Source organism: Oncorhynchus tshawytscha, linkage group LG10 (assembly GCF_018296145.1).
Source record: "Oncorhynchus tshawytscha isolate Ot180627B linkage group LG10, Otsh_v2.0, whole genome shotgun sequence".
Lineage (NCBI taxonomy): Eukaryota > Metazoa > Chordata > Actinopteri > Salmoniformes > Salmonidae > Oncorhynchus > Oncorhynchus tshawytscha.
The window spans coordinates 27,625,077-27,640,522 of NC_056438.1; the positions used below are offsets into that span (position 1 = coordinate 27,625,077).

General features: G+C 42.4%; 1 protein-coding gene across 4 annotated transcripts; it reads left to right on the forward strand.

Moving 5' to 3' along the window:
- Positions 1 to 614: 614 nt before the first annotated feature.
- Positions 615 to 14,180, forward strand: LOC112260057. Of its 4 annotated transcripts, XR_006084287.1 has the most exons (7): positions 626 to 1,032; positions 1,151 to 1,242; positions 3,186 to 3,312; positions 3,481 to 3,623; positions 7,741 to 7,937; positions 13,059 to 13,145; positions 13,299 to 14,180. XR_006084287.1 is itself a non-coding variant. In XM_024434857.2 (6 exons), the coding sequence occupies exons 1-6, from the start codon at positions 771 to 773 to the stop codon at positions 13,875 to 13,877; spliced, it is 1,290 nt and encodes a 429-aa protein (XP_024290625.1). In that variant the 5' UTR covers positions 615 to 770; the 3' UTR covers positions 13,878 to 14,180. The 4 variants fall into 4 exon arrangements, 3 of the variants coding, with proteins under 3 accessions (XP_024290625.1, XP_042184384.1, XP_024290626.1); XM_024434857.2 differs by lacking the exon at positions 7,741 to 7,937 and having other exon boundaries at positions 615 to 1,032; XM_042328450.1 differs by lacking the exons at positions 13,059 to 13,145; positions 13,299 to 14,180 and having other exon boundaries at positions 627 to 1,032; positions 7,741 to 7,995.
- Positions 14,181 to 15,446: the final 1,266 nt, after the last annotated feature.

The following is a 15,446-nucleotide window of genomic DNA, read 5'->3' on the forward strand; positions in this document are numbered from 1 at the left end:
TTTGGGATCGGGTCGCGTACAGCAGCACTCAGAATTTATGATTTACTTGGATGCTGCCTGCTGTGGGCAGGTTTGAAATAAACCCAAACCAATGGAAATGTATGGTATTCTTTATTCTGTGACGGTTTTTTTTCTCTCCTAATCTCGCAAATCTCCGTTTTGGACAAGACTTTATGACCGAAATGATCCTATTTACACTTTGTAGTCAATTTTGACACTAGAATACATGTTTGACTCATATCGAGGTTTATGTGTGGTATTGTCCAAAACGGAGATTTGCGAGATTAGGAGGGAAAAAACGTTAATTTGGCCCCAGACAATCGATATAAGATCGACTAAGTTTGTCATGAAATTTAGTGGTATTAGAAATAGTTGATGAATATTGAGGTTACAGTCGAGGAACATTGAGATAGAAATATAATTTAAAACATAATTTGAGAGACATTTGTAGCACATTAAGTAATAATAATATTTTGACTAGTGACATCACAGTTGCTTGTTGTATAGTTGAATTGATGGCCATTACATTTGAAATCAATCTCAAATTAAACGAATTCAATTCGAAATGAATTTTGTATTCGCACAACACAATACTTATTGCGTGACCTCGTGATAAATCTCGTCAATAGCTCCGCCCCAAATAGGAAGTCGTGCACAACCATTGTTCAACCATTTGTTTTGCCAGGGAAAAGGTAAACGTGGATACGAGTCTATTTAGATCAAGTCTAAACATTCTCGTTTTCTCAACAAAGTTAAAGATTTACTAGCAAATGACAATGGAGAATGCTGCCCACCTCCAAAGTCAGCTAACCTCTCTCATGAACGCGGTAATGAGGGCAGCGGTCGTGGAAATAGTCAGACTTGTAGAGGGCAGCGCCGTGGCCCTTCGCGACGAGTTGTCCAAGAGTAGACGGGAGAACGAAGCACTGAAAGCCGAGAACGAGTCGAATAAAAATAAGATGCAAAATTTGGAAGCAAAACTAGCTGCGGAGCAGCGTTATCTTGGTTGTCATGTAGCCGAAGCTGGTGGCGGTAAGGTAGTGTGTGTGGAGAGTTGAAAGCTTTTTATTGTATTGATTTTGTTAACGTTACACGATTTCTTTCTGGGCAAATAAAAATGTCATGGTTTCTGTTTATGGTAATTATATAGATCAATTTGTCCAAACAAAGGAAGATGTTAAGGCTTGTGCAGAGAAGACCCGTGCAAGGCTGCAATCTTTGGAGCCAGCAGGCCAATCCCAGGTTAGTATATATTTCACCGGATGAATATTCATTGCCAAATATGGTAAAGAGGAGTTACTGCACATGCGCTTCAGAATAGGCGTGCCCAAACGGAAACATGCTAGAAAACGCCAATAGGATCTGGCTAGATCGTCCTTGGCTCTGCCCCACCCTCCTTTTTGTTCTGCCAACTATGAATAATTTGTTCCCATTGGATATGACAGGCTGTGGTCCGTCTTGTGTTAGTTATAAAACATCTTTGGTATAAAATCAGTTCCATGGTAACGGACTGATCCTTGGGAAGGCCCTATACCATCAAAGTTCACATTTTTAAATGGTAAGGTTAGGGTCTTGGTATGTGCGCTCTGGCCAACAGCTTGCAGATACACTGCAGGTTGAGAGCTTGAAGTTCCTTGGTGTCCACATCACCAACAAACTATCATGGTCCAAACACACCAAGACAGTCGTGAAGAGGGCACGACAAAGCCTTTTCCCCCTCGGGAAACCCCCAAAAATTGGCATGGGTCCTCAGATCCTCAAAAAGTTCTACAGCTACACCATCGAGAGCATACTGAATGGTTGCATCACTGTCTGGTATGGCAACTGCTCAGCCTCCAACCGCAAGGCACCACAGAGGGTAGTGCGTACGGCCTAGTACATCATTGAGGCCAAGCTTCCTGCCATCCAGGACCTGTATACAAGGCGGTGTCAGAGGAAAGCCCTATTTTTTTTTAAAAGATTCCAGCCACCCTAGTCATAGACTGTTCTCTCTGCTACCGCATGGCAAGCGGTACCGGAGTGCCAAATCTAGGTCCAAAAGGCTTCTTAACAGCTTCTACCCCCAAGCCATAAGGCTCCTGAATAGCTAATCAAATGGCTACCCAGACTATTTGCATTGTCCCTCCTCTTTTACGCTGCTGCTACTCTGTTTATCTATGCATAGTCACTTTAACTCTACCTACATGTACATATCACCTCGACTAACCTGTGCTCCCGCAAATTGACTCTGTACCGGTACCCCCTGTATATAGCCTTGCTACTGTTATTTTCCGACTGCTCTTTAATTATTTGTTATTTTTTACTTATCTATCTTTTACTTAACACTTAACTGCATTGTTGTTTAATGGCTTGTAAGTAAGCATTTCACTGTAAGGTCTACAACTGTTGTATTCAGCGCATGTGACAAATTAAATGTGATTTATAGCCTACTTCAGGGTGAGATTGTTATGGACAAAAGTGCGATTTATTTTTACTTTTTTTTGTCAAACGGCAGCCAATCATTGACCGTCATGTCACCAGAATAAGACACTATTTATTGGAATGCAGCATCAAGCTCACCACTGTGCACTTTCATCGCCCTGTGAAGTTCATCGTAACTTATGTCATCTGTAGCCTAATAAACCGTATGCTTTCCCGAGTCGTAGTGGGAGGACCACACAACATGTCATAGTGTTTACTTTGATATGGTTGTTATATCAATATTTGCGCATAAAGGCATTTCGACCGCCATTACTCACGTAATTAAATTCACAGACATGAAAAGATCGTCAAGGTCGTCATGCAAGCCAGTTTCATCATAGCGCTTGATGGTTTTTGCGACTGCACTTTAAGAAACGTTCAAAGTTCTGAACTCTGTGTTAACTGACCTTCGTGTCTAAAAGTAATGATGGACTGTCGTTTCTCTTTGTTTGTTTGAGCTGTTCTTGCAATAATGGACTTAGCCTTATTTGGTAAAATACCATTCTTCTGTTATCATCAGAGTTGTATGCTTTATTTAACTCTGCAATCATTTCTTTTTAGTTTGACATATTTTAAAGTGAAATATCTCAGTCAATTATTGTGGAATTGCCTATAATTATATACTAACCTGTATATTCAGATGAGGTGTTCAATGCATGTTCTATGTGTTACGTGCAGTTGTTTCCTAGTGGAAATCATGTGGGACGTCATTGTGTTTGATGCAGGCTACAGCTTTCAATAAAGGGGAAGGCCTAAAAGTTGTTGCCATGGAGAAGGATGGAATACAAGTACTTCGCATCAAGAAGGAAATAAATGAAGGCACAGAACATGACACACCATGTCCAATGACCGGTGAGTGCGACAGTAAATCATCATTGCCCCATAGGTATTGGAAAAATGGATACATCACGACTCTGTTTGAGAATAGTGGATCATTATTTTTCCTCCCCTAGACACACAATAAGTTCATTTGAAGAGAAAGTTGTTTTTTACTGTAATGGCAACGGTCTCTGTTTGCAGGTGAGCAGCCGTGTCCCAAAGTGGACATGGTGTATGGCAAGGAGTGGAGCCAAAGCCTGTGGCGAGACGGAAAAGAAATAGGAGACCGCAGCGACGGAACAGAGGAGAAAGAAACTCCAGGACCATCAATGACCCAGCATCAGGTCAGTCCCCTTCCCCCTCAGACGTTTTTTATCTGAATGAAGGCTTATGTAATACAAACGCACGTGATGTTGACATGGTTGCGATTATCAGGTTGATTGTGACCTATACACACACACCAAGATGGAACTCGCACAGTGCTTCATTCCATGATTTGATTCTATTGAGCCATGTTGTGGTCATAAAATAGAAATGAATCAGACATTACGAAGGATGGGAAAGCAAACTAAAACACCGCATTCCAACAGTCAAACCAAACAATGCAAACGTTCTTCAAGAAGGAATCTTGTTCCAGCTCTTCAAGTGCTTTGCATCTCCCAAGGTCCTACAGTAATAGGAAATTAACAACAAACTCAAATCCCCTCAAAAGACACTGGAGAACAATAAAAAATAAACTCGAAGCTTATTGAATGTACAGAAATAGCCCTTTGTATCAACATGGGCCTCAGACTACCAGGCAGGCTACCAAGTCCCTTTACGTGTTTATTTACATACAATTCGTCGTCTTCTTACAGAACGGAGGTTCCACTTCAGTGCAGTAAGCTGAGTCCATCCACTCCTATCTTCAAAGTCTTCTGTGATCCTGAACGAGACTCGTATCCCGACTAATGACTTTAGAGGGAATTTCTGAATTCTGTTCTCCTTGTCACTGACTGGTCATGACAGATAGACGGCAATGTTAAAGATCCTTGTCTTTATTTACTAGTTGGCCCACGGGACCTCCTATAAAACTGTCTCAAGGGGGATGGACAGTAGTCGTGTGCCACGTCAGGGTCAAGATCCCCAGTGCACCGCACCCCCAACAATGTCCAGGTGAACATCCCCCTCCCCACCATCAACTTCCAAGGGGTCTGCGACCACATGCCGCTTCATCAATATCTTCGCGGGGCTGCCTAGGTCTATGAGCAACTTGAAGGTGCTCAGGCATAGTCCCCTGTAGAAAAGTGCCCTGTACCCTCCCCCCAGATGCTTCCTCCTGGGCAATGGCGGGTACCCCTGTCTACAGACGCCTGTGTGCCTCATCACACCATATCCAAAGTCTGATCAGAACCCAGAGCACGACCAGCTTAACCAGAACCACGCCAAGGCTCTCTTCCCCCATCGAGAGGACCTTCAACATCATGAGAAAGCGCTGGCACATCTTCCTCCAGCCCGTCAAGCTCCACCCATTCTTCATCCCGAAAGTGCTTGCAATGTGCACTGTGCTGCATAACATCTGCCTCCGGTCCGGGGACGTGCTGGAGCCAGTAAAGATTGAGGACAGAAACGAGGTGACTGAGGCTCTGAAGGAGTGGCTAGTGTCAAATGAGACCAGCAGAAAGGCGATGAGGGACAGTTTGGCTTAACAGATCTCTACAATGAAATTAATGGCCTCAGTGAATGATGGGCAAGGGACATCTGCACCGGCAAACATGGTGGCAGTGCAACAAGAATTGGCTTACAACATGGTGGTGATGGAAATTGATTACTTCAGGAGCCAATAAGCGGTGGTGGAACTGTCGCTGCCAACCCTTCATGTTTTTCGTGAAACAATTTAGCAAAGTCACCTCCTATTCTAATGCTTGTATACAGTACCATGTATAAGATCCTCCACTTTATTTCAAATTATATATTTTTTATACTGTACATGGTGAAGTGAAACACGTTTGTTTGTTTTTTTGGTATGGTGTGATTGTGGGACTGGTATTCTAACTAGTTAAAAAAAAAAAAATGTTATTACTGTATGGACAATAAAAGCATCCCCTGTGGTCTGCAGTGCAGCCCTGCATGTGGTATGCATTAAAGTCTTTTATAAAGCCCTTTTCATTGTGTCACCTAAAGGGGCATTTTACCTTAGTGGAAAATACATGAAAAGTTCCTAATGCCAGGCGTATTTCAACCACTAATGCATTGTATACCAGTGATGAAACGGACCAAACCATCCTTGTATTCTTATGTCGTTACTGAATGCTTTAACCTTGTGTGGTGTTCGGGTCTGTGGGACCCATTTTCAATGTTTACTAAAATGAAAAACCTGAGACTCATTGGCCTTGGCTCATTTTCTGTGAACAACTTGTAAACAACTTGTAAAAATAACACATTTTCATTGAGTCAACACTGTGCACCCCCCTACAAATCTATATTACCTATGTGGTGTTCGGGTTCACTGGACCAGAGGGTAATAAAAGTGTGTTTGTAGGTGAGGGAAAAAAAGTTTGCGATGTGCCTTCACTCCGTCTTCCTCCTCTCTGCACGTACTGTTTCAAAACAGCACCAAGAACCTGTTTGTCTTCCTTCCTGCCTCCCGCTTTTCTCACACTCTTTACCCTTTGTGGTGTGTGAAAGTACACAATGTCTTGCCTGGAATTTCGATACGTTGTAAAACTAAATAGAAAAAAATCAGTATTTTCCCACGCTCTTCCCCAGCCAGGTGCAAATTGGGGGAGGGACAAAACAAATAAATAGCTTTGTGTGGTGTGGCTTCTTACCACAATAATTCAGTATGGCAAAAATAATCTCTGCTCAGAGGGCCTTTTAGAAATACTTTTTTCAGAGAGAAGCTAGTCTTGAAGGAGTGTCTTCCACTGTGGAAGATTAAGAATTTTTCAAATATGAGGATCATGTCTCTGTCAATTTGGAGTCTGAGATTGAGTTGGAAGAGGAGGATGAGATTGACCCGCAGCCAGCCTTAGGACCAGCCTGTCACCAACCAGCTCATCAGCGGTCTGCAGGAGGAGAAGTATAGATGACAAAATTCTAATTGAATGGTCTTCTTGACCAAGGAATGAGCCACCCCACATGCCAATGTGGTAAGGATGCAACCAGGGCCGACGCAGATACTCATGTGCAGGACATAAAGTCTTCTAATGAACTGTTAATCTCAGACACCATCCAGATAATCATTCTGGACTGCTAATTTGGATGGAATGTGTGTTTTTGAAGAGGGATGGAAGGAGATGGACCAAACTCGTTTACATGCATACTTTGGGGTTATTATCCTTACTGGTGTTTTCAGATCGAATGGTGAGTCCACAGAATCCCTATGGGAGGCAGAAACTGGCAGATAACTTTTCTGTGCAACAATGTTTCTGGAAAACTTCCACATTATTTCCAGGATTATCCGCTTCTATATCCACCAGACCAGCTCGGTGGCAGAGAGACAAGCTAGCTGCAATCAGGTCAGTGTGGGACAAGTGGGTGGACAGCCTTCCACTGTTTTACAACCCTGTGCTCAACGTTACTGTTGATGAGCAGGTTACGCCATTTAGGGGCCGCTGCTCCTTCAGGCAGTACATATCGTCTAAACTCGCAAAATATGTAATCAAGATCTGGGCTGCTTGTGATGCTGCTTCATCATATGCATGGAACTTCTAGTGTATATGGGGAAGCCCGATGGAGCCTCTGAGAGGGACCAAGGGATGCAGGTTGTCCTGGACGTGACACAGGGACTCTGTGGCCACATCACCTGCGATAACTTTATTTTTTATTTTTTACTTCGCAAGCTGGGACGGGAGCTCAAGAGGAAGCTGACAATGGTAGGAGGGATACGGAAAAACAAGCCAGAGCTCCCACCTCAGCTGTTGAATACACAGAACAGGTCTATCAATTCTTGAGTACGCTGCATAGGGATGGGAGAATTTGTGCCCAGGAATATCAAATAGAAATCATAATGGATTACAATGCCACAAAAGGAGGGGTGGACAATTTAAACAAGCTGGTGACTGGCTACCGCTGCAAAAAGAAGCACCCTATGCTGGCCACTTGTGATATTCTTGGACATCTCAGCATACAACACTTATATCATGTGGATGGCGTTGAACCCAGATTGGAACAGAGGGAAGCGCCAGAGAAGACGGCTCTTTCTCGAGGAGCTGGGCAAGACATTGGTAAGACCTCAGATCCAGAGGAGGCAACATCCCAAGGACCCCAGCTTCTGCAGCCATCGTGAGGAGGATTCAGGAGGATGATGCTGGTGCCGCATCCGCCTGACCCACGGAATCAACTACTCCAATACCGGAAGTAAGTTTGAGTGATGTTGGTGTGTGTGTGACTCTCCTACCTTGACCTGTTGTAGCTCTAATATGTGAGTGAGTGTGATGTTTAGTAAAATTCCTGAACTAAGTGTTTTCATCATTCTAGATTGCAACTGGTAGCAACAAGAAGAAGCGCTGCGATGTGTGTGGACCCAAGAAGGACAGGAAGACACAGTACACATGCGTCAAGTGCAAGAAATACATTTGCAGCACACACACAGTAAAACTCTGTCCCTCATGTGGTGTGTAGACCGGCCTTAATTTGTATACAATGAGGCTCATTTATCATTTCCATAAAATACTGTAAGTAAAATTTGTCCTTCCAATTTGTTCAGTTCAAAGCATTAAACATTGATAGTGATAACCTTGTTTTGTTTATTTGTACAATATAACCTTGATTTATTCCACCCATATCTTGATTATAATAGATTTTTCTAATAGATTTTTTTTTTTAAACGAGTAGAGCTTTTATTGATTAATGTGATCTAGCAGAGGTAAATGGCAAATACTAACCATGTATGCAGTCTATATTGCTTGTAATTAATATAAGTCAACGTTTTAAGTATTTGTATGTAAATTAAGGCTATTGTTTTAACCCAATAATGTTGTGGGTCCATCAGACCCAAGAACATTGGGTGAATAACAAAAAAACATGAACCACCACACAACGGTTAATATGCTACTTGACTTTTTCCACATTTTGTTGTTACAGCCTGAATTTAAACTGGATTAAAGATGCAATATGCAAAAATCGCTACACCATTTCCTGGTTGCTAAAATTCTAATAGTTTGCCTTATTTCAGTTTGACAAAACAAGCAATACAGTGTATTCAAAAAGTATTCAGACCTCTTGACTTTTTCCACATTTTTGTTACGTTACAGCCTTATTCTAAAATGTATTAAATCGTTTTTTCTTCATCAAGCAATACCCCATAATGACAAAGAAAAAAGGTTTTTACATAAATATTCCGACCCATTACTCAGTACTTTGTTGAAGCACCTTTGGCAGCGATTACAGCCAGGAGTCTTCTTGGGTATGACACTACAAGCTTGGCACACCTGTATTTGGGGAGTTTCTCCCATTCTTCTATGCAGATCCTCTCAAGATCTGTCAGGTTGGATGGGGAGCGTCACTGCACCGCTATTTTCAAGTCTCTCCAGAGATGTTCGATCGGATTCAAGTCCAGGCTCTGGATGGGCCACTCAAGGACATTGAGACTTGTCCCAAAGTCACTCCTGCATTGTCTTGGCTGTATGCTTAGGGTCGTTGTCCTGTTGGAAGGTGAACTTTCGCCCCAGTCTACAGTTCTGAGCACTATGAAGCAGGTTTTCATCAAGAATCTCTCAGTACTCTGCTCCGTTCACCTTTCCCTCGATCCTGACTAGTCTTCCAGTCCCTGCTGCTGAAAAACATCCCCACAGCATGATGCTGCCACCATCATCCTTCGTTGTAGGGATGTTGCCAGGCTTCCTCCAGATGTGATGCTTAGCATTCAGGCCAAAGAGTTCAATCTTCATTTCATCAGACCAGAGAATCTTGTTTATCATGGTCTGAGAGTCCTATAGGTGCCTTTTGGCAAACTCCAAGTGGGCTGTCGTGCCTTTTACTGAGTGGTGTGCTGCAGAGATAGTTGTCCTTCTGGAAGGTTCTCCCATTTCTGCAGAGGAACTCTGGGGCTCTGTCAGAGTGAACCATCGGGTTCTTGGTCACCTCCCTTCTCAGTTTGCTCAGATTGCTCAGTTTGGCTGTGCAGCCAGCTCTAGGAAGTGTCTTGGTGGTTCCAAACTTCTTCCATTTAAGAATGATGGAGGACACTGTTCTTGGGGACATTGAATGCTGCAGAACGTTTTTGGTACATTTCCCCAGATCTGTGCCTCGACACAACCCTGTCTCTGATCTCTACGGACAATTTCTTAGACCTCATGGCTTGGTTTTTGCTCTGACATGCACCATCAACTGTGGGACCTTTTGTAGACAGGGGTGTGCCTTTCTGAATCAGGTCCAATGAATAGAATTTACCACCGTTGGACTCCAAGTTGTAGAAACATCTCAAGGATGATCAATGGAAACCGGATGCACCGGAGCTCAATTTCGAGTCTCATAGCAAAGGTCTGAATACTTATGTAAGTAAGGTATCTGTTTTTTTTATTTGTAATAAATGTGCAAAAATGTCAACCTGTTTTCGCTTTGTCATTATGGGGTATTGTGTGTAGATGGATGAGGGGAAAAAAATAATTTATTCCATTTTAGATTAAGGCTGTCACGTAACCAAATGTGGGGGGAAAAAGTCAAGGGTTCTGAATACTTTCCAAATGCACTGTATATAATGTACAGAATCATTGCACCATCTAAACCGCTGTGATATTTTCAATAACCAAAAATATTGTATTTTCAGCTGTTTGAAGCTGGTGTACAAAACTGAAAAGTAAAAGACTCAAAAAGGAGCTGGGAAGCATAGAAATAGAACACACAACCCATATCTACAGCTTCTTAGACTTGCTTTCAATGAGAGACAGATCTTTAACTCACATTTCAATTTGATTGAGTTGCCTAAAATGTTATATTGCCGCTTTAAGTAGAGCTTGTTGGTCACTGGTCAACACAATAGCCCATAATGTCAAAGTGGAATTGTGTTTTTAGAACATTTTTGCAAATTGTAAAAAAATTCCTTGTCATTCAACCCATTTGTTATGGCAATCCTAAATAAAATGAGTAGTTAATGTTTGCTTAAGTCACATAAGCTGCATGGACTCTGTGTGTAATAATAGTGTTTAATCTGATTTTTGAATTACTAGCCTCATCTCTTTACCCCACACACAATTATCTGTAAGGTCCCTCAGTCGAGCAGTGAATTTCAGACACGGATTCTAGCACAAAGACAAGGTAGGTTTTCCTATGCCTCTACCAATAGACGGGCACCTATTGGTAGATGGGATAAAATAATAAAGCAGACATTTAATATCCCTTTGAGCCTGGTGAAGTTATTAATTACACTTTGGATGGTGTATCAATACACCCAGTCACTACAAAGATACAGGCATCTTTCCTAACTCAGTTACTGAACCGGAAGGAAACCACTCAGGAATTTCACCATGAGGCCAATGGTGACTTGAAAACTGTTTTAATGGCTGTAATAGGAGAAAACTGAGGATGGATAAACAACATTGTAGTTACTCCACAATACTAACCTAATTGACAGTGAAAAGGAAGCCTATACAGAGTAAAAAATATTCCAAAACATGCATCCTGTTTGCAACAAGGCACTAAAGTAATACTCGAAAAAAGGTGGCAAAGCAATTAACTTTTTGTCCCGAGTGCAAAGTGTTATGTTGGGGGCAAATCCAATACAACACATTTCTAAGTACCACTTTCCATATTTTAAAGCATAATGGTGGCTGCATCATGTTATAGGTATGCTTATAATCAGTTAAGGACTGGGGAGTTTTTCAGGATAAAAAATAATCAAAATGGAGCAAAAAATCTTAGAGGAAAACCTTGTTTTTTTTCTGCTTTCTACCAGCATTAGGAGATTAATTCACCTTTCAGCAGGACAATAACCTAAAACAAATCATCAAATCAAATGTATTTATATAGCCCTTCATACATCAGCTGATATCTCAAAGTGCTGTACAGAAACCCAGCCTAAAACCCCAAACAGCAAGCAATGTAGGTGTAGAAGCACGGTGGCTAGGAAAAACTCCCTAGAAAGGCCAAAACCTAGGAAGAAACCTAGAGAGGAACCAGGCTATGTGGGGTGGCCAGTCCTCTTCTGGCTGTGCCGGGTGGAGATTATAACAGAACATGGACAAGATGTTCAAATGTTCATAAATGACCAGCATGGTCGTATAATAATAAGGCAGAACAGTTGAAACTGGAGCAGCAGCACGGTCAGGTGGACTGGGGACAGCAAGGAGTCATCATGTCAGGTAGTCTGGGGCATGGTCCTAGGGCTCAGATCCTCCGAGAGAGAGAAAGAAAGAGAGAATTAGAGAGAGCATATGTGGGGTGGCCAGTCCTCTTCTGGCTGTGCCGGGTGGAGATTATAACAGAACACGGCCAAGATGTTCAAATGTTCATAAATGACCAGCATGGTCGAATAATAATAAGGCAGAACAGTTGAAACTGGAGCAGCAGCACAGCCAGGTGGACTGGGGACAGCAAGGAGTCATCATGTCAGGTAGTCCTGGGTCATGGTCCTAGGGCTCAGGTCCTCCGAGAGAGAGAGAGAGAAAGAGAGAATTAGAGAACGCACACTTAGATTCACACAGGACACCGAATAGGACAGGAGAGGTACTCCAGATATAACAAACTGACCCTAGCCCCCCGACACATTAACTACTGCAGCATAAATACTGGAGGCTGAGACAGGAGGGCCAAACAAATGGCCAAATCTCTACACTGGAGTTGCTTACTAAGAAGACAGTGAATATTCCTGTGTGGCTGCGTTAGTTTTGCCTGAAATCTACTTGAACATTGTGGTATGACCTGGAAATGGTTGTCTAGCAATGATCAACAACCAAATTGACTGCTTGAAGAATTTGTATTTTTTGTGTGTACATTTTACACATTTTTCTCCACAATTACATGATGTCCAATTAATAGTTAAAGTCTTGTCCCATTGCTGCAACTCCCGTACGGATTCGGGAGAGGCGAAGTTCGAGAACCATGAGCCCTCCAAAACACGACCCTGCCAAGCCGCATTGCTTCTTGACACACTGCTCGCTTAACCCGGAAGCCAGTCACGCCAATGTGTCGTAGAAAACACTGTACAGCTGGCGACCGAAGTCAGTCTGCAGGCGCCCAGCCCACCACATGGAGTCACTAGAGTGCGATGGGACAAGGACATCCCAGCCGGCCAAACCCTCCCCTAACCCGGACGACGTTGGGCCAATTGTGCGCCGCCTCATGGGTCTCCCGGTCGCGGCCGGCTGTGACAGCCCGTGATCGAACCCAGATCTGTAGTGACACCTCTAGCACTGCGATGCAGTGCCTTAGACTGTTGCGCGACTTGGGAAAGCTTGAATCGTTTTTTAAAAAGAATAATGGGCAAATGTTGCACAATCCAGGTGTGGAAAACTCTTAGAGACGTACCCAGAAAGACTCACAGCTGTAAATGCTGCCAAAGGTGCTTCCATCAAGTATTGACTCAGGGGTGTGAATACTTATGTAAATTTGATATTTCTGTATTTAATTTTCAATAAATTTGTGACAATTTCTAAAAACACGCTTTCACTGCGTTATGGGATATTGTGTGTAGAAGGGTGAGAAAAAAATATTGAATCCATTTTGAAATAAGGCTGTGACACAACAAAAATGTGGAATAAGTCTATGGGTATGAATACATTCCGACAGCACTGTATATTATTTTGACAACTGATCATTTTGATAATTAATTAAATAATCATTATTTGGACTTTTCACAGAAAAGGAGAATTGTCCATTATGCAGATGATTGGATTGAAGAGGACTGGATTAAAGAGGAGGGCTTACCAGTGGAAACCAATGAAAGTGTAAGTGTTTGGCCGAGTAACCATATTTAGTGTTGGGGAAATGGATGTTAAGTGGTCAATTAGTAGCACAACATTTACAGTCAAAAATAATGTTATTTTACAATTGAAACCTTGTTTATAATAAACAAATCATTGTTTTCCATGTTTTTGCAGATTGATACTTCAGTCATCCCATTCATGGCGGACAGTGATTTGTCAGAGTATGGAGACGGACTATCCACACTTTGCAGCCAAGCGAATTACATGGATGCCATGACAGAGAGCTTGAAAGGCAGATTAGGGTCTGTTAGGGATAAACAAACCACACGATTAAAAACTGGATTGTTGGGGAATACCAATGCCAAGAAGAAACAGAGAATAATTGAACTAGGCTGGATGGACTTCAATGAAAAGGGGAAAGAGTTCAAGCAAGTCAGGACAGTAAACGGTGGCGGTACAAGACACCTCTATGTTGACAAAAAGAAATCTGTTGAGGAAATCAAAGTAATGGCAGAGGAAATGTTTTTCCCAAATGGACTTTCAAAGAAAAACACACAACTGGAGGACTATCATCGAGAAATCAGATGGAGGTACTCTCAAGTAAACAATTCAAGCACTGTGGAAGAACTTTATGAGGAAACCAAAGTGGGATGTCTACGACTCTATCTTTGCACAAAGGCACACAGTGTCCGCGATTTTGGGGTTGTGGTCAGTGCCGCCTCTTCCTATACACAGAGTACGCGCTGCGCGTAGGGCCCCGCCTATACACAGTAAACATTGCGCTTAGAACACCACCGATTGGTCGGACAATCAGGGCTGTAGCTCTGCCGCGTTCCACCCCAGATATCTATAGTTTAAACTGAAGGATTTTGATGGGGGTATCTTTATCACGTTAGTTAGATTGCATCAAATAGACCCAACTGCCTAATTCTTGAGGACACAATTACCATATATTTTTGATTCATTAGTTCATAATGTATATACAATAATTTAGCGTGGAAATGTTTACTCAATGTATTAAAACTGGGACAAACTGTTTTGTTTGTACCAATGGTCTTCAATGTAATTTTTTGCTGATGTGGAATTTGTTTAGGATCCTTTCTTTAGTTATGCGTCAGGTAGCGTAGTGGTTAGAGCGTTGCGCCAGTAACCGAAGGTTTGCTGGATCGAAACCCCGAGCCGACAAGGTAAACATCTGTCGTTCTACCCCCGAGTAAGGCAGTTAACCCACTGTTCCCCTGGCGCAGAAGACGTGGAATGTCGATTAAGGCATCCCCCCGCACCTCTGATTGGGGGATTGTGCTTTGCTGAAAAGAATACTACGCCCATTGTGAGATGGGTCAGATTGACCCGCACAGTTCAAACACTCCAGACAGTCAAAGAATCAAGTAAAAACAAAACAACTTTATTTTGTCTTCTCAGACCTTTCAGGAAGAAGAAATACAATACCAAAACTCTATATTTAATAACTATTTGTCAAACATATCTCACAAACAAGCATTTGTTTCCCCAAGTAGGCATTTGCTTTGTATTTCCCAGTAACGATAACACTTAGGTGTCATTTGACCCTATTGTTCAAATGTATCCCTTCACAGTCTTTCTCTCCGCGTGTTGAACACAATGTACCTGTGTGCTTGACAGTCTACCTTGACTTCGTTGTGGTGACGGTGACCATTCTATAGCACCCTATTTAGACTTTCATGTCCTCTCTTCTCTGGGTGATGGTTGTTGTATGATCTCTCTCCTCATCTGATGGAGGGGATGGTATGGCAGACTCCTCCTCTGAAACCTCTTCTCCTATTTGACTGTTACAGTCCAGAATTTGTGATAAGGCTTCATTGACTGAAAATCTTTCAGAGCTCATTTTTGACTGTCTGTGTCAGAGATCTGCTGCTCTCGCACTGAGAAGGAGAAGCTTGGGGAAACTCATTTTCACCCCAAACATAATCATACAAGTGCAACCAGAACCAGTCAAAGCAAAATACATCAGAGACGCTTGTTTATTTTGGACCCGTGCCAATATCGATACACATGAAAGCCTCCGGATCAAAATGACCCACAACATCATGTTTGTATACAGAAAATGCACAGACATTCCACAACATACCAGTGTCCACATTTTGAAGTTAGGCTCATGCCCCTAAATGAGGAAAAGGTATTTCATTTTATGGAGAAAACAAACAGGTTAACTAGTATTTTAGACAACTCAAAAGTGGAAATGGGTCAAAATGACCCGCAACATTAAGACACATTTCAGCATTGTGAGAAGTTGAATACAACAGTTCATTGCAGCCCTCCCGTTATCACTTCCTATTGCCGAAA